The 20,153-nt window shown below is 34.2% G+C and overlaps 2 protein-coding genes across 2 annotated transcripts in view; one reads left to right on the top strand and one right to left on the bottom strand.

The window, feature by feature from the left end:
- The window catches only part of LOC131843268 (dynein heavy chain, cytoplasmic), a 52,523-nt gene extending 47,540 nt beyond the window's left edge, over window positions 1-4,983 (top strand). Inside the window, exons 85-94 of the mRNA XM_059191900.1 lie at window positions 153-274; window positions 922-1,107; window positions 1,517-1,645; window positions 2,029-2,137; window positions 2,218-2,315; window positions 2,487-2,615; window positions 3,162-3,359; window positions 3,756-3,866; window positions 3,946-4,109; window positions 4,604-4,983. Of these exons, the coding sequence (XP_059047883.1) occupies window positions 153-274; window positions 922-1,107; window positions 1,517-1,645; window positions 2,029-2,137; window positions 2,218-2,315; window positions 2,487-2,615; window positions 3,162-3,359; window positions 3,756-3,866; window positions 3,946-4,109; window positions 4,604-4,772 (1,415 nt within the window). The 3' untranslated portion in view covers window positions 4,773-4,983. The remainder of the gene's footprint in view (window positions 1-152; window positions 275-921; window positions 1,108-1,516; window positions 1,646-2,028; window positions 2,138-2,217; window positions 2,316-2,486; window positions 2,616-3,161; window positions 3,360-3,755; window positions 3,867-3,945; window positions 4,110-4,603) is intronic.
- A 3,833-nt stretch (window positions 4,984-8,816) lies between these two features.
- On the bottom strand, window positions 8,817-19,206 carry LOC131843269 (ADAM 17-like protease). Its single transcript, XM_059191901.1, has 17 exons — window positions 19,018-19,206; window positions 18,657-18,896; window positions 17,959-18,080; window positions 17,466-17,601; window positions 17,095-17,351; window positions 16,702-16,761; window positions 16,059-16,193; window positions 15,398-15,536; window positions 13,522-13,757; window positions 12,060-12,198; window positions 11,726-11,795; window positions 11,219-11,345; window positions 10,836-10,947; window positions 9,957-10,072; window positions 9,550-9,705; window positions 9,330-9,439; window positions 8,817-8,952 (listed from the first exon to the last, which is right to left on the bottom strand). The coding sequence occupies exons 1-17, from the start codon at window positions 19,109-19,111 to the stop codon at window positions 8,886-8,888; spliced, it is 2,316 nt and encodes a 771-aa protein (XP_059047884.1). The 5' UTR covers window positions 19,112-19,206; the 3' UTR covers window positions 8,817-8,885.
- Window positions 19,207-20,153: the final 947 nt, after the last annotated feature.

Here is a 20,153-nt window from a genome sequence, read left to right as displayed (position 1 = left end):
TTAATCTATATAGTACTGCCATATTTCATTGAAATATCCAAAGCCCCTCTTTTCAACAACAAAATATTACCTAGACTCTATATATTTTTTCTCAGAATCTGACAGATAGGGGTCCACTTTGCCAATATGTAACAAAATAATGTTTTGTATAGGTATCGTGCAAGAACGTCTCAGGTACGTGCCACTCGGGTGGGCGAAGTACTATGAGTTCAACGAGTCGGACCTGCGTGTCGCCTGCGACACCCTCGACACTTGGATAGATGCCACTGCAATGGTAAGAATTATCATATTTATCAACAAAAAACATTACAGAAGGTACGCATATTACTTCGTATTATCTTTCCCAGTCAATATAATCACACTTAAGTGGGTGAATGTATTACATTGAATCAGGGAAAAGCTTGGCTTGTTTTTAATTATATTTGCTTGCCCATAAAGCGTTTGGTATTACTTATTTAATGGAAATAATTAGATTTAATTCCAACACTAAAGGAGAATATAAAATCATATTTTTAAAAATAAACTTTCACGAGAAATATTATAATTATAACCCTAGACAATTTATACCACATATTCAATTCCCAAGCTAAGCAGATCTTATATTATGGATACTAAACAACTGATATAAATACTGAAATATAAATTTCTTTTAATACATATACAATATACACAGAATACAAATAATATTAAAATGAATTAAGGTGAAAAAAAATGAATAAATTGCATTGTGCAAGGAATCGAACACTCGACCATCGGAAATAAAATAGTATGTTAAATTGTTAGCCCAGCAAGGTTGTCATAAAATAACTAGGTATTATCCCAAAATATCTTTCGAATCAACGGTATGCTGTTGCTCTAGAACGCCAGCATGATTACGTTACCAGCGGTAGGGTACTATCGTCATAGTAAATAATGTGTCAGGGTCGCACCAACTTGCCGCCTGAGAAGGTCCCGTGGGAGGCGTTGGTGACGTTATTGTCGCAGTGCATCTACGGAGGCAAAATCGACAACTCTTTCGACCAGCGCCTGCTGCACTCATTCCTCTGCAAGCTTTTTACGCCGCGCTCATTCGAAGCGGACTTCGCGCTCGTCGCCAATGTAGATGGGGTGAGTAGATAATAACAATAATAAATAGCACTGGACAATTAACACAGCGCCATCTAGTCCCACAGTAAGCAGAGCTTGTGTTTGGGTACTAGACAACTCATATAAATACTTAGATGTTTTTTTGTAAATACATACATAATATACATAGAAAACGTCCAGACCGTTACAAACAATCATACTTATGAATACAAATGTTTACACGTGAGGAAATGAACCCCGATCATTGGAACTAAAGCAGTGTATCTATAGGATATATCAAATGTTTTTGTAAATTAACCGAAATTTATTATTTTCATCCATTCACAAAAACAAACTTTATTTTTAATGCTGCAGTAGTTTTTTGGCCATTCCTCGAAGGAATTTCAATTCTTACAATAATACCCAATTGTAACATTTTGTGTAACGTCAGGCAACTGGTAACCAACGCCACATCACAATGCCTGATGGCAACAGACGTGACCACTTCCTTAAATGGATCGAGGAGCTCTCCGACCGTCAGACCCCATCCTGGCTCGGACTGCCTAATAATGCAGAAAAGGTAACGTATTTTTTTAATTCAGTGTTTCAAAATTTTGAACTTTTTTAGAAAATAATGAAAATGTAATATTATTAATACAAAGGATCACCAACTAGGCTTCTATGATATACTGTAAATTAGCACATTAGGTCACAGGGACAGCGCTAATTTACGTAACTATAAAGTAAAAGTACATACAACCATCAGTAGAAGATGGTTATGTACTGAAGGTATGTATATACTAGATTAAAATTGTATTCAATAATAGTATTGATATATATTTCTATAGAATTTTATCATTGACTCAAAACATTTTCGTCTTTTATACTAGGATTAATTTTTATTTTATCATTTAAATAATTTTGTGCAATTTTGAATTCGGTATTGTGGTTTAAATATTGTAGGTCCTTCTCACCAATCAAGGCAGTGACCTTGTATCAAAACTGCTCAAGATGCAGCAGCTTGAAGATGAAGAGGAGCTCGCATATAATGCTGCTACTCAGGATGACCCCAGTATGTTCATTTCTACAATTTCAATTGATATTATGTTTAATAATTCAATTTATATACTCATTAAATATTTGTTCCTTTAGACTCAATGGTGGTGGAAGGCGACGGAAGACCCGCTTGGATGAAAACTCTTCACCAAACTGCAACAAACTGGTTGCAACAACTACCACAGGAACTACCTGTAATTACTTTTATATATTTTATGATTGGAATAGAGTTGTGATAGTGTAAAAGTAATAAATAATGTTAAAAAGAAAGTGTTACGTATTTAGATATAAATATTTTATTTGTTTTACAATTGTTAGTTTAAAGTAATAAAATAGGATTAGTAAACTAAATTTGAATATTACAGACACTTCGTCGTACAGTGGAGAACATAAAGGACCCTCTGTATCGGTTCTTCGAGCGCGAAGTGGCCGCCGGTGCCTCCCTTCTCCAACAAGTGTTGCACGACCTGCGGAACGTCATTTCCATCTGTGAGGTACATATGTCATTCATTCCTTTATCATTCTTTTGAATATATCCTGTATATTTTGTAATAGTTGACTATATTTTAAACCAATATTAGCAATCAACTCAAGTTACTTCCCATTCGTCTTCGCAGGAATTTTCACATACTATCCCTTCTTACACCATTCTTTTCCATCTGGAGGGATCTCCAGAATATTTAAAAACGAATTTCCAATTTCACAGTAAATACCCGGGTTCTGCTTTAACCTTTAACCAGAAACTTGACACCCATGGGCTTTTACTCATATATACTTTAAAATGCTAAGAATGCCTGAAAATCGTTAATTTTGATGTCATATAGCCTTCCATGCAAAAAGAACCTAAGTCTTAAAAAAATTGTCCATTTTAAACATATCTTGCCTGGGGAGCGCTATATGGCAACTGATTTTGGGAGCGCTTTCGCGCTCCTATCAATTTTGATACAGGCGCGCAGGAACACAATCGCGCTCCTCGGAACTCTAACAGTTTATCCGGTAACGAGTCGGCTGTGATTGAATATGTGCATCGTTTATTACAGGGCTCTATGAAGCAAACGAACGAGACGCGCGCGATGGTGGGCTCGCTGGTGCGCGGCATGCTGCCGAGTGGGTGGCGGCGGTACGCGGTGGCGCGCGGCTGCACCGTGCAGCAGTGGGTCGGGGACTTCGCGCAGCGCGTCGCACAGCTCGCGGAGGTGTCTCGCGCCGTCGCCGACCGCGGCGCCAAGCGGCTCCAGGTACGAGCGCGCGGTGGTTACTTCAACCGTTACTGTACCTTACTATAGTCTGTTTTTTTATCTCAGAGACAAATTTGTAATTACATGTGTTACCAGCTTTTTGCCATTCTAAATAGTGTTAATATTAATTACCGATTTATATCGGTTACACTCGAACGATCAAAACGAAAATTAGTTACATTGTCAATTTTGAATCCGAGATATAAAAAACGGACTATAATTTTTTTTTCTGTAGTTTATTATATTTCCTCCGTTTCCTCGGTTTCCTCGAAAACAGATTTCCTACGTTCTGTGAAATGCGAAATAAACGCCCTAAAAATCTGAAATCGAAGTCGGTCTCGCGTTTGGACAGAGATTTATTATTATTATATATAAAATCGGATTGTTTGTATACAGAGTATTCCGGTTTGGCTTGGCGGTCTACTCAATCCGGAAGCATATATAACGGCAACTCGTCAATGTGTGGCCCAGGCCAACTCATGGTCGCTTGAAGAGTTACACTTACAGGTAATGCAACATTGTCCTTTCATTAAATTATTAACTTTAATGTGCAAGGCATTGTAATTTATACTTATACAAATTATAGGTGACTATTCCTGATCCGGGTACTCCAACAGACAACGCTCAGTCAGAATGGTCGTTCACCGTGACTGGGTTGAAGTTGCAGGGCGCCACGGTAAAAGGGAACCGGTTGTTGCTCACTAACACCATCATGGTGGACTTACCACTTACTGTTCTCACATGGATACGGTAAGGAAGCACATTTAGTACATAAAAGAGATTTCTATTTTCCTCTATATCAGAAGTTTCTATGATTTTTTTGTTTAAATATTAGACAGATAAAATACTGTAATTGTAACATACAGCAAAGAAAAGGCATAAACAATATATTAAAGAGCACACGTACAATAAGGCGACCTTATTACTGAAAGCAATCTTTTTAGGGCAAACTGACTGAAACGGATTTTAATATCGAACAGGTAGGTAATATAAGAACAGGAGAAAAGTAACAAACATAATGGTAAAGAAAATAATAATAATCATAATAATGAATTAAAATTTATGTAAATAATAATTCATATACTAAACTAGATACACCGACACGAACTACATGCATATTATAAACATACATAATTTTTAAATATTCTGTATGTAATTAAAATTAAATAAAATATTTTATTAAAAGCGACAACATCGTATTCGTGTCTCGCAACATATCGTAACAGTGATGTCCTTGATAACAGTGGGGCGGAGCCGGCGAGCGCGGGCCAGACGCTGACGCTGCCGGTGTACCTCAACAGCGCGCGCTCCGAGCTGCTGTTCACCGTGCGGCTGCCCATCGCCGCCGGCCAGGAGCCGCACGCCTTCTACGAGCGCGGCGTTGCACTACTCACCTCCACCGCACTCAACTAATTCACCCACTAGATACTAAAGCAGGCCGCATTATATCGCACCGCTTCACACATATTTATGTTATACTTCCTCGTCCACTGTAGGACAAATATAATCGCAATTATTTATTATATATGTAAGCTTGTCTCAATATAACAACAATACATACTTATAGAACAATCGTGTTTTTATTATGTTATTGTCTTATTAATTATGTGAATGAAGATTAAGTGATAATTGAATGGTGCTGCCGGGTGGAAGAATATATAGGTAATAGGTATGCCAAATCGGTTGAAAGTTTGGTATAGTAAAGCTTGTATGTATACAAACATATTAGTTTTTGTTTTAGTCAAAAATACCTATTAGTTTTGATTTTATAGGCATTTAAACTTACTATAAATTTCAAGTCCCGCTAACAGTCACGTGATATGTGACGTCATTTTACAACGCTCCGCTCCGCTTAGTAGCGAGTCGCGGGCGGTAGGTCAGTAGCTAAGGAGTTTGTGCACTATTTTGTTTTGTTTTCATACGCGCATTACGATAATATTCTATTAATGAAATGGATGAAGGAATCGAAAAAGGGCAATCGGATTGTAGTATATATAGTCTTTGGCATAATTAATATTGTTCATAACGTACGCTGTGCAGTTGACAGAGCCGGATTGTAAAAATGGCGGGAACGGCCTAATTAAATGTGAAGAGCAATTTAGCATTTTATTTATTTAAATATTTAAATACAGTACAAATTGGCGACGAGTAATAATTCACGTGTGTAATTAAGTCTGCATTAATAAAATTGTATTGTTAATGTTTGTGATGGCTGGTTACGGAAACATAACGTTTGGCGGTAGCCTCACCTTTGACCACCGCTCTCAGGAATGGAGCATATTCAAAAGTCGCTTTATTCAGTACTGCACCGCAAATGATATTAATGAAGAGAATGATAAAAGTGGAATAAAACGGCGAGCATTATTATTAATGGCTTTGGTGGAAGACACATACCGCGTAGCGCGGGATATCATTTTTCCTACGCCATTAGAAAGTGAAGAATATAAATATCACTTGGAGAAATTAGATACTCATTTTTCTTCAAGAAAGAGTACATTCGCAGAACGTTATCAATTTTATAAGGCAGAACAACGGTTAGGAGAAGATTTGGCTGAATGGGCGGCACGAGTGCGACATTTAGCGCAGTATTGTGGATTTAAAACAGAGCTGGAGACCGCTTTGAGAGATCGTTTTGTACTGGGATTGGAAAACGCAAGAGAGAAAGAGAAATTATTTGCAGAATCCATTGATACGCTAACGTTTAATAGGGCGTTAGAAATAGCGCAGAATGTACGGTGTGCCCGGATCGCATTGCAAGCGTCGCAGACAAAAGAGAGCGCGGGCGGCGCGGCTGGCTGGCGGCGGCCTCAGCTCCAGGAGGAGCCGGTTTACGCGCTGCGCACCGCCCGCACCGAAGCCGCGGCGGCGGCGGAGCTTCGCCGGTTACATTTAACTGCTCGTCATAATGTTAATCAAAATGTGGTTTGTGAAGTGTGTGGGTATAAAAACCATACAAAAGAAAAGTGCCGTTATGCTGAGTTCATATGTCGAAAGTGTAATAACAAAGGTCATTTACAACGAATGTGTAAATCTAAGGTTAAAAATTGTAAATACTTGGCTGTGGATGATCACGACGACATGGTTGAAGGTAATTTTGATTTATTTAGTATAGAGTGTGTGGACGGAAAACCGATGCGCCAGGTGGTGTCTATAGACCATAGCGACGTTCTATGCGAGATAGATAGCGGCAGTGCGGTGTCAGTCCTGCCGGCTCACATATACGATTTGTTTTTTAAAAGTAAATATAACCTTAAGTGGTGTAATGTGGTGTTAAATTTATTTGCAAAACTACATGCAATTTTCTAAATTAGATTTGTGTAGGGCCTATAATCAGCTAGAATTAGATGATTCTAAATATTTAACATGTATTAACACCCACAAAGGTTTATTTGTATATAATAGGTTAGTGTTTGGTTTGTCTAACGCACCTTTTATCTTCCAGCGGACAATGGAACAGTTACTGGCAGATATAGAGGGTACATGTATATTTTTAGATGATATTTTAGTCACAGGATGTACTAAGGAACAACATCTCGAAAGGTTGGAACAGGTTTTAGGAAGATTACAGGAAGCAGGTCTACGGTTAAAACGAGAAAAATGTGAACTATTTAAGGATAGCGTAGAATATTTAAATTGTAGTTGTCCGAAGAATGTTACAGAGCTCAAATCATTTTTAGGGATGGTGAACTATTATAGATATTTTGTTCCTAATACGTCTAGTGTGTTGAGTTCCTTACATGCATTATTAAAAAAAGACAAAATGGAATTGGGGAGAGGACCATAATTTTGCTTTTAATAAAATAAAATTAGAATTGTCATCGGATCGGGCATTAGCTCATTTCAGTCCAGAGTACGAGACCATAGCGACAGCGGACGCCGGGCCGCTAGGTCTAGGTCTGACTGTACATAATTATTTACACATTTACTTTTAGGTGGTTCTAACCCACACGACGAGAGCAACAGCTCTTTTATCTAAAAACAACAGTAGATCCGACATTGTGGGTTTGACAGTATGGTCTCTCTCGCAGTGATAGAGTTTGACTGTAAACGGATAAATTTTTCTACAAATAATATTAACTAGTAATTAGTCCCAGTATTCTGTGGGCTCGTTTAAATTTTTTAAAGCTGCTAAATTTTGTTTAACCTTAACAATTATATTTCTGTAATTACATGCAGTATCTCTATGAAATGGACTTGTATCTAACAAACTATTTATATGATTACTTACTAATAAGAACGGATTATTATATCTATTCTTCAAAAGAAGCAGCGCATCTTAGTATGAATCGTTGCAAAGAGGTAAATTGTCAATTGTAGAGAGTGGCTCGCCTCGTAGATATTTCTTCAGGTATATTAACTTTTGTATGTCACTGAGATTATGGTCTTTGTGGATGACAGCAGTGAATATCTCGATAAAAGGTATATACTCGGATGATCTGCCTAAAATAGATGCATTAATGGTTGCCCATTATTTATCAACAAATTGTGATTTCGTTGCCACCGAAATGCGAGGAATAAAAATGCAAAGGTAAGTTAACTTTTCTTGCTACTTAGAAAATAATTTATCTGTTTTAAAGTGTTCTGTTAAAAAAATACCCAAAATATGTATTGCAAGTATTGCAACTCAAATAGGCAGTAGTACCAAACCTTTTAAATTTTACGTTATAGAGAACAAATGTGTGTTACGAGTTTTATAGGTACGTATATAGATACGTATGTACATATATGAATATAAGTACCTCTTTTAGTAAATTTAACTAAACACATATTGATTTATTGCAAATGTAGTGGGTTAAACAGATGTACTAAACCTTTTTAAATTTTGATTTATCTTATTAATAGGCCGTTTTATTTATTTTTATTTGTTACTTATTCTAGGTCGGCAAGAAACAGCTTTGGTGATGATGTTATCGGTTACATACAAGTAAAAAGAGCAAGTGATGTTTGTACGGTCAAATGTAGAATCACGCGCGAATACCGCATATGTACCACACGTTATCGTTGCAATTTAGAATGTAATGACTAAGCGACTGTTGTACTATGACGTCACACCGTCACATGAGTCCGCATCGCACGTTTACTTCTATAAATCAGAAGCTAATTGACGTATTGAAGTAATTCTTTCACTTATATTTTTTATTTTTGACAGAGAATATGGAGAGCTAATATTCAAAATTAGTTAACATTCTTCATTGGGTTGTATAAATCAATGAGACTACGTTCTATCTGCCTACCCCGTAATAGATTTGAAAAAATATGTTGTAACCATACCACCCCAATCGCGCTTCGCTGTAGTATATACTAAGAAAGTTCGTAAACATTTGAATGTTTCTTACAGCAGTCCTTAGTAAGAAATTGCACCTTAGCACGGATTTGCATAAAGTGGGCGTAGGTACTAGTACTTTATACTAAATAAAGCAGACATAGTGGATGACAGCTAGCAAATAATACAGTAAATAGGTTATTCTTATAATTTATTGTTTAAAAAATTACCACATGCACAACATGTAATTTGAAATGACTAGATTAATTCAACAGCTGACTGGTTCCCTGAATGCCAGTCTTCATACCGGGAGGCTTTTGTTTCGGCAACCTGCAACAATTATCCAAGTACTATATAAGGTATGAACACAAAGGACCAACGAAATAACCTCTATTTACAATAACTATAATTGTGTCTGCTCAAAAAACAAAGTTTCTTAATATTTCGAAAATAACAAATATTAGGTTTTGTTGCAGAGTAGTTTTGAGTATTACTTCGAAATATTACTATGGAATACATGTACGTTACATCACAATAATGTTAATACATATTTAAAATACCTCTGTACGTAAGTTTCTTGACGATTTTGGAGGAGTTATAATATATCTCCTCTAAAATCCGCTGTACCCAGATTTGTAATAAATTTTGTGTATATATCTCAATGGATTTACATGGTTTATGATGGCAATTATTGCACGAAATCTAACCTGGTAGTTATTATTTTTCTTGGTGAAGACGGATGAACATATTCTCTTTGTTTCTCCCATTCGACATACTTTTGATAGTGGCGTTGCCGGCGTCTATCGACATAGCTTATCTGAAAGGAGTAAAACCACACATCAGACGCCGTTCAAGTGATTCACATTTGTCTAACCCTCAAGGTATTAACTCTAAAACGAATATATTAAGCATATGAAAACAACTTACAATACAACTGGCGGGTATCCAGACAAAGATAGTACCAAGCACCACAACGCCTACTATATTATCCCGAAGGAATCCCAAAACATTGTTTATATTTATGTCCTCAATTATATCCCAAAACCGCTCGACCACATCCTGAATGGTTTTCTCGCATACTCCCTAAAACATAGTAACTTACTCTATAGAAAAAAAATACGAATTAAATTTATCTTAAAATACACATTTTATATATTTTTTGACCAGTAGTTTAGAAATTAGTTATATATAATATTGTTCTCAGGCAAAAAAAAATGCAAATAAACGTAGACGCCTACATATGCTCTTTAAAAGTAACAGATATATCGATACAAAGATTGATAACTAACCAGTTAAAAAATTGAAAATAACAATAAAAGTATTTATTTACACACCTTATTACAAAATCCTTGAATACATGGCGTCCCATCGGGCAATATGTCATTGTGGGCCACTGGGAAACACGTCTTATTAAGGCTTTTACGGCAACACCGCTTGCATGCGTCAGCAACTAGTAGAAATGTGAAGAACTAGGTTAGTAAATATTTGGTACAATAAATTATCTTTACTTTGACAACAATATACTTTATGATATGCCTTTATTGTGTTTTTACTTTGTCATATCCGTCATGATTATGTCTGATATAGATTCCGCAACTGTATGATTTGGGAAGTTTGTACTTACTTATAAACTGGGTGTTACATTAATAAATCTATACATATAAACAAAATTGGAATGTCTGTTTGCAATATTGAAGTAATCGTTTTTTACTACATGCATATGATTATAAATACTGTATACACCAAATAACTTTTTTTTTTAATTTTTGTCTGTCTGTTTGTTCCGGCTAATCTCTGAAATCGCTGGACCGATTTTGACGGGACTTTTATTGGCAGGTAGATGTAATAAAGAATAACTTATGCTACTTTTATTTTAGAAAAATAAAGTGAAATTCCACGCGTACGAAGTCGCGGGTATAGCTAGTAAATAATAATATCTCAGGCTAATTCACACAGTGCTATCTAGTCTACCTTAAACTAACTTGTGTTATGGGTAGTAGACAAGTGATGAAAATATATAGACTTTGTTTTGTAAATAGAATCGTATTATACATAGAAAACACTCAGATCGATACAAACAATCATATTCATTATTACAAATGTCTGCACCGTTCTAGAAATCGAACCCGCGATCATAGAAATTAAGCCGGTGTACTAAAGCGCTAGACCACGGAGGGCGTCAAATGAATTAAGTTTAATAAACAATAAATTACCAATGTCGCACATGCAGCTGTGCATGCCCTGCGTCTCGCAGTACGGCATGCAGGTCCCGTTGCGGCAGCGGCCACGCTCCGCGCACTCGTGCTCGTCCGCGATGGCCGGCGCCTAACATCACACCATACACTTTATTGCGGGCTTTGGGCTATTGTCAGGTGCATAGACCTGTAGCACTGCGACCTCTATGTAGGTCATTGCTAGCAACGTACTATATATCAGGAAAACCTTCACGCGGTTCCCCCTAAAATTCGTTGTGATAAATTGCTAATGAATTTGGCACGAAGGGCTAATTGACATGACCTCATGCTCCACTGGTGCCGCGCTAGCATATACCGTCAGCGTAAGCGAGTGAACCATTAGTGTTTGTGTGTATGTGTACCTTGGGGCAGTCGGCGGAGGCTCCGTTGCAGGTGGCTTCGCCCTCGCAGGCCGAGTGCGCGGCCTCGCGGCACACCACCCCCGGCGGTGCGAACACGCACCCCGCACAGCACGGAGAATTCTTGTCGCTGCACACAACGATACATCACGCTCTCTATTACCGCACTAACTCAAACCATACTGGATTTACTATAATTATAATGTTTATTATATTTTGTGATTTCTACAGTCACAAAATATAACAACATATTTTAATAATTTCTTATTAATGTCAAGTCGCTGTTTTTCACATTAGGAATAAATGTAAATAAAAATATAACAAATTCACACGTTTTCAGACGACACCCAAACCAGGAAATTTTTACAAATATATGTGTATATGACTTACTAGATTGAATAAAAACAGTTCTTTATCTGATCAATGACAATAATAATACATCGGTGCATCTTTATAATTTTTTGTCTCTAGTCTAACGTTAAATATAACAATCTATCAACACAAACAAACCTGCAAACGGCTCCTTGACTTTTCCTTAACTTGCAGTTTTTATCACAGCACATGTCATTATCTTCTGTGCCTGTAATCAATTATGACACATTATACTACCACTTATTCCTTATACAAACCACATATTGCTTTTAAATTTAAAGTACATTGTCCAAAGATATGTAATATAAAGAATTCAAAATATTGTGTCGGCGACGGTATGTATTATTACAAATTTTTATTTGTAATATGCATAATTTTTTCCAGTTCTTACAGTATATAAAGGCCCAGTTTATGTGTAATTATACAGTCCATAACATCCATAAAATATCAAACATATTATGTTAATACTTGCCAAGTAATCCCGCGTCGCATTCTTCGCCGCCTTCAACGCGCAGGTTGCCGCAGAAACTTTCTTCAGGTTCGGAGAAGCAGCGGCCTGACTTGGCCTGCAGAACCTTCCTTATAGAGCGTAAACTGCATGGGGAGAAACGCTGTAATACAAATAAATATTTCGAAATATATGAAATCGAATAAGTTTTTCCAGGGACTTTCAACGGTTTTGTAACTATTACTACATTATCGATGTGTAATCAAAATACTCAGCTCATTGATTACACATCGATAATCTAGTAATACTAGTAGTAGTAGCTGACGAATATTATACTTCAGTGATGAATATACAAAACTATTTTTATTACTTTGTGAGATAAAGTTGTAAAGATGATGACGCGTCTGAGACTTTCAATTGACATCTAAAAAGGTTCTTAAATATATATTGCATATTATTTCATATCGACACCACTATTAAATAAATTATTTATTAGGGTTCGATTCCTCGCACGGTACAAACATTAGTATTCATGAATATGATTGTTTGTATCGGTCTGGGTGTTTTCTATGTATAATATGTATTTATTTTTTTAAAAAATGTATTCATGTATTTATATGAGTTTTGTTGTAGCTTGGGACTAGATGGCGCTGTGTGTATTGTCCTGAGATATTATATTATATTATACTATATCATATTATATTATAGAATAGAATAGAATAGAAAATCATTTATTCAAATAAACTTACATTGAAGCACTTTTGAATAGTCATTACATTTTTTAATCTACCGCTCGTTCGGAAAGCTGTCTCATCACAAGAAGAACGAGCAAGAAACTTGCGTGTTGCTCTTTTAAATAATTTTATTATTACTTTACATTTTTAAGTTTAAGTGTGTGAATACAAACCACCAATTAGCACTAATTCTATTAAATACTCAAATAGAAATAATATTGAATATATAACCAACTGGTTAAACAATTAATAAGAGGAAATCAGTCATAGTGATTAGAGCAGACCAGTCCCTACAAGCAGCACCCGTTCACGAGTATGACGGATGAGCCAGCCATCACTGCGCTCGACCATATTTTAGGGAGCCCAATGACCCGGCCCACCACGCCGCCACAAGTTTGGACATTTTAGTGAGCATGACTACTCAAAACACTAGACTACGTCAAAGCTACTTACAATTGCTATCTGATTGTTATAGTATTCACATTTTACATAAGAATGCATGCGGCAATCAATACAAAAACCGCTACGCTTTCATATTTCTAAAATCAATCAATTAAATCAAGAAAGCAATTATATTATATTACATTATATTATATTATATTATTCATATATTTATTTTTACGTTTATATACAAACAGAACTAAGGCTCAGATAGTCTACCTCTATTGGTGTTGCTATAAAACTCTATAAAGTTCATAATCGGGCAGATAACAAAATTAAATATTAATAAAATGATATTAGAGTAAGTTTACCTTGTTGTTGACATCGTAGCCGCTAACGCTATAGGTGTACATGAGATAGGAGCCGCCCTGGCTGGCGGCGGGCGAGCACTCCGCCACGTCCGGGTCGTGTTCGGAGCCCCAGTTGTGACCGAACTCGTGCGCCGTGACCAGATCCGCTTCACGGGTGATCACGCGTTGTCCATAATGATTGCGGGAAGAACTCAATCCAGAATTCAAGTATAATGTATAACCGTTCTTGAAATATTCTGAAACATTATAACTCATATTACATTTAAACTATTCTATGTTGCACGTGTAAGATTATTGTATATCGTCAAAAGCAATATTTACTGATGTTTTGATACAATGATACTTTGTATCATTGTTTAAGAATCATAATATTTTTTTAACAAACTTTCTTTTTGTGTTACCAGATTATTGTATATCGTCAAAAGTATAAAAATTAGTATTCGTATATCGCTAGTAAGTTGTGAATTGTTTTAACCAATATTTATCGAAATAACAGTGTACAAATAAGAGCGATACTGTTACTGATTATGTGTTATAACTCTTTTTTTAGCTGTACAGTTTTTAATATACACACTGATTATGTGTTATTCTTTTTTTTTATTAATATACACACTTAAATCCAAGATAAGATAATTTACTAAATATGCATGTTTTAGGTGACTTATCGTATCAACAGGGACAAAATCAAAGATTTAGTATTTAATTCCATATCGACCTTAAATGTGTACGATATAATACAATAAGAATTATAAAATTAAATAGACTGAGGGGATATCATATAAATTAATAACAAATAATAAGCAAAAATATACTGCATGTATGACATATGAAGTAACAAAAAAAGCCAAAACAAAAAGCAAGACACTCACACGATTGCACCAAAATAGCTGAAAACAAAATCACAAATAAAATTACAAGACGAAAATAATAACATACATTAAAGGCACAAACAAACAGGAGACAAGATATTTGACCAGAATAAAAAATAATAAGTGGGTATTTTTATTACAATACAAAGTAAAGAAAAATCTACAGTATGTCAGTTTGTACATCCGTTCGTTCTTACATTTATGATCCGAGGTTGCAACTGTTTCGAATTAAATTATTCATAATATCGACTAGAAGTGCAGGTATGGAAAAGATTCATTATGAGGTTTTTTTTATCAATAAGTACGAAATGGTACACCTGTCTGTGCTAAGGCTAACGGTATACAATGGCGGGACACTAATTTGTGAGGTGTTTAAGATATCCACTTTAGCCTTACTTATTTATCTGTTAAAGTACACCAAATTGCAAGTTTATGACAAATGAAATTTACACATAGAAACAGAAACAAATTAATGAACAAAAATATATGACACATAATGCGATAAACACTAATCTTAGATGCCTACAGTTTAATACGGAACTTTCGAAGTCGATTCTTAACGTCATTTTGCATAAATTGTAAGATTTATACAATTTATACAAAATAATAAACAACAAAATTTTTTAATATTGACATTAGTATGTATTACATATTATGTTTTTATTCAAAATATACTATATATATATTGCTTATTTCAATGAATATTTAATATATTTCTAGTCATCAATTTTACCAATTAAAATTTAACTACAATACTGTTACTATTTTAATATTAGTTTTATTTGTGACACGTGGAGGAACAGATATAGAAAGTCCGAGGTAATAAGACGAACTCTTATGCTTAAGGGAAGGTAGCTCATGGCATTAATGTTGATATACAACGCTTTTGACGCAATATCACTCTTGGATAGTATTGCTTCAACTTCATCGTCAATTAACATTCACTGAGCTTCAATATTCAATATACTATACATATACATAAACATAAAAAAATTGTATACACGTACCAGGCGTACATATTCCACCAACGGAATTACGCCGCGGCGAGCCGACATAAGCCAGGCCTAGAATACCGCCTTCGAATTTAAGATCCGTGAACAAGTGCGCTAAACAGAAGTCCTTGTGAGAGTACTCCCTGCTGAACACCTGTATGATCACAATCACATTAAGAAATTTTTCGTATGTAACTAGAATGGTAGATTTTGTACCACTTAAAACCAGGCAGACCGCCAGCCGTGCTTACCAATCCAGATACCCATAATAAATTAAAAATACAATACTAATAATACATAATAATAACCAATATAATAATAATAATAATAAGCTGGCCTATATACATAAACAGCTACTCGGACATCACGTCGTCATCTGACGACCGTGATCCCACACATACGTTGCCATTTGTGTGAATTAGGAATCATATCTCTATACCTTGTAATTTAATTGCCATTTCTCACCCTTTAAACTAAAACACACCGTACGTAAGTTAGTTTCAGTAAATGTATAAAGTAATAAATTATTTTTTATTTAGAAATGGAATAGATATCCTATTCCTTTTCTAATAATTATGAATGAAATAATTATGAAATTAGTTCTGAGCAATACGTAAATCGATGTAAACTCTTATTTGCTAAATAGAAATCATAGTTTCATACAATCAATACTGACCTCGAGTAAGTTCCGTACGTCCCATTTCTCACGAACCATGTTGTAATGCGCCTCCCCGCCGCGGACGCGTGTTGGCTCGGAGTGGACCAAAATCTTCTTTATTACGAATCCCATGCCTTTGAAACCATCCATATCCTGTAAAATAATTTATGACGATGAAAATATAAAATGTCTATTAAGGCCAAGATTATAGAAGAAAGATTATACAAGAAATAGAAGCGTGGTAATAAATACGAGAATATATGTAACATTGTTGTAACGGTTTAAACGTAATTTCAGAGAGTAAAATAGAATATTTTTACATCAGATCTCTCACATTGCGGGTAGACAGATTATTCCCGAAGTACAAGTAAATATGCAGTTATAGGCGAGGAAGGGCATATGGCGACTCTCAAGTATAGAAGTGCTCTGACAGCGTTTAGAGTAAGGTAAAACTAGAAAATAAATAATTATATAAATGCCAGATCCTTTGCGAGATGAGCAGTGTGAATATTCTTAAAAACACATCCACCATAAATAAACAAACATCACAGGTGGTTCATCATCAAAGGAAATAGAAGAGGAGTCAACTAAAAAATCAACATGTTACATATTAGTTTTGAGAATAAAGATAGGAACGATCGATAATATAAGATATACGAACCTGACGATCTTGCCAAACAGTATCATTGTATATTTTGTGGACACGATCTATAAGGCTAATCTGAAACATTACATGAATACACATTCGATAATACAAATATATGTATATGTATATTATTTATGTGCGTTATTTAGTAGGAATTGTCGCATTATATTTGTGGTAAAAACTTGTATAATAAGCTGAAATGGAAAACAAGTTTTAATACAGTCCATAAAGTTACATGTTTTTTTTAGTTACTTTCGAAGAAATCACCAATATTTATGTCATTTGGATCAATATGTCTAACATAACTAGATCTAACTCTATATACAACTTTAAAATATTCGCTAGTATTTATTGAGGTTTAATTCATATAAAATGTATATCTTAGTGAGGTTCTATGAGCATACTTACCAAATAACTAATTGTTGATTTAGTATTACTGCTTCCCATTTCCTGAAAAAATCTGTAGTCTGCCACAAGAAGCAGTGGACACCTGGTTTTAGTTGGAGTATATTCATAATCACTCTGTCTCTTTACCCGTTTAACTTCTGCCTGGGAGCCTGTATTATCTATGATTTGAGACTGATTTAAATACTTGTCCTTTTCAAACTGTTCTTGTTTCAACTCTAAACTGTCATTATCATCATCATCATCACCCTCTTCCAGTTCTATGTAAATAAAATAAATCCATTAGACCCATAATTACATTGTTATGAAGAATTTTTAGAAAATAACATTGGTATCTCTATAGTGATTTATTTATAATTACATGTAATATATACCTTTTCCCTCTTTAATATAGCCACAGACTTGAGATTTTTCATTATCACCCTTATTGGCCCAGCTGTAATTTACATCAGATGCTCTATAGGTAATCATTGTTTTATCTCCTAGATGTGGTAAGTGACGCCAGGAGGGCTGAAAAATATATACTACTGTTACAGAATAGAAACATTTTAAACTAACACCAATATATTTACTTTTAATAAGTTAAGTATTTTACTTATAAATTATGTTTAAAAATGACACTATAAAAGATTAAACATGAAACAATGTTATTAATATGTGGCTACATATTGAGCTATATATGACTCGGCTCCTGCATAGTGAATCTCTAAAATGAATTTATTTCTATGCCGCAACAATTTTTTTTAAATTAAATAAACATAATAAATACCCATACCCAATTTAATAATCTATTTTTTCCATAAAGATTCCCAAATGACCAATACAGTGAGCAAGATATGTATACATATAGCGCACTGTAAAACATACCTCTATGTGATATGTTTCATCAGCTGTATGAATAACTCCAGTAATCATACCTTCCTCCATATGTAATTTAACATCTGATGATTTCTCACCAAACACTCTACCAGTGTAAAAATTATCTCTATCTGTAAATTTAAATATAGTCATAATTAATTAAAAAGAAATACATAAAATAGAAAATAAAAAATTGGATTGTCTTAAGTTACCACATGTAATAATAATAATAATAAATCTGGAAAATTCTCACAGTGCCAATCTACATAGCAATAGACAGGAACAGCTAGGGCACATTAATTATATACTTTTGTTTTAATGATAGGCAACAAATGTGCCCAAAAATACAGCTGGATAACTAAACAGAGACATACCATATTTTTTTGTAAATAATAGTAATGTAATTAATATAGGAAAACCACTTAACCAATGCAAATATACACATAGTTTGTTCAGGTGATAATATTTTGAAGGCTTATTCATTTCTGATAACAAACTTCTCAATATGAGCTTAGTTTTTTACTTTATCCTTGACTTACTGAAGACCATGATCTCTTTGATGTTATGTGTGAACCATGTTAGATAGTTATTTGTGTGACATGGAGGTGAACCTCATGGGGTACATTGCTAACAATTGGACCATCAATGCCTATTCCTAATAATCCTCCAGTAAGGACTGTATAAACAATATTAAAGAAAAATCTTACCAACATGAATTGTACTTTCTTTACCATCACGATCAACTTCATATGCCTTAAAATTTGAATGCAACACAGTGGTATGTGGGTGTAAAATGAGCCTGAACTGTTTCCCAAGAGTTTTGAATTGTAACTCCTTAATAATATTAAATGGATGATTGGACATTTTGGCACCTCGCTTTACTACATTATGTACAAAACTTGAAGCATGTAATGTCTCAAAATGTTTGAAATTTGTATAGAGTGAACCTAAAAAGTTTTAAATAATTATTAATTAGTACAAAGATCTATTACAGAAAGTTACAGTCTACTTGCAATGACTACATTTATTTACAAAATGTTTAAAGCACTGAAAATTAATAGTACTTACAGTCACTGTAATTGCACCAAAATAATATGAAAAAGAAACCTAACACTAAGCTATTTTTTACACCCATTATACTTAATTTATAGTATTTCTCCATTTATTTCAGAAGCTAATAAAATAATTTACTTCATTAACAAATATTATTTATTTAAAGAAAGACAAGAAACGTTATTTAATATGATTTTAATACAAATATTTTAGATTACAAATTAATTTATTTTGTATAGAAGCGACAGAAAGCTTTCCATATTCAATTTTATGATGTATTTATAAATATGGATAAAAAGACGAATAAACAATTAGTTTTAAATTATTAAATGTTGGTATTTTCCTTACTGAATTTAGTATTTAAACAATACAGTTCAATTTGACTTTAATTAACAAAAGGAATACAAACATTTTGAAAAAAGCAAATGACAACAATAATAATGACGTTCAATTTTATGTCTTTGGTAATTCTTTTTTACTAAGTAGTTTTACGGCTTTGGAAAGTCCCTTTCAGCCAAACAATTACATTATGCACAATGCACGAACAAGTTAGCTATTAATTACTAGGTGTACTATGTTTTTGTGAACAAAACTTTTTGTTTACTCATTTCTTTGTTTCAATTTTCATGCTATAACACTTTTTTACTAAATATTAAAGTCGATTTTTCTTTGTCGACCTAGCATCCCTCAAATTATTTATATTCTAATTTTACGATTCTTTTATTTATCTTGGAAAACATCACCAATAAATTAATATTTAGTACTAGCTGTGTCCGAGACTTCGTCCTCGTATAATAGTGATCTTGATCAAATAAAGATAAAGTATTTAATAATCTGCTATAACCCAAAGAAAAACGTTTCACCGTTGTAGCTTAAAAAATGACGATTTTCCATACAAATTTTCTTCCCCTATTTTGTTTTACCCTTTAAGAGTAACATTTTAATTTACAAACTGAATGTCATATTTATTTTGTTATTTTTAAACTTTTGTGTTTAATATACATCATCATATGCTTCATCATTATCTCATTTATTTGGGGTCGGCGTAATATGTTTTTCGCTTCCATTCATCACTGTTTGCAGTCATCGCGTTATTTACTTCCTTTCTTACCATATCATCTTTCACACAGTCCATCCATCTCTTTTTCGGC

The sequence above is a fragment of the Achroia grisella genome, unplaced genomic scaffold, assembly GCF_030625045.1.
Source record: "Achroia grisella isolate CSIRO2021 unplaced genomic scaffold, CSIRO_AGI_Agris_v1 utg2946, whole genome shotgun sequence".
Taxonomy (NCBI): Eukaryota; Metazoa; Arthropoda; class Insecta; order Lepidoptera; family Pyralidae; genus Achroia; species Achroia grisella.
This window is presented reverse-complemented; position numbering and strand designations above follow the sequence as displayed.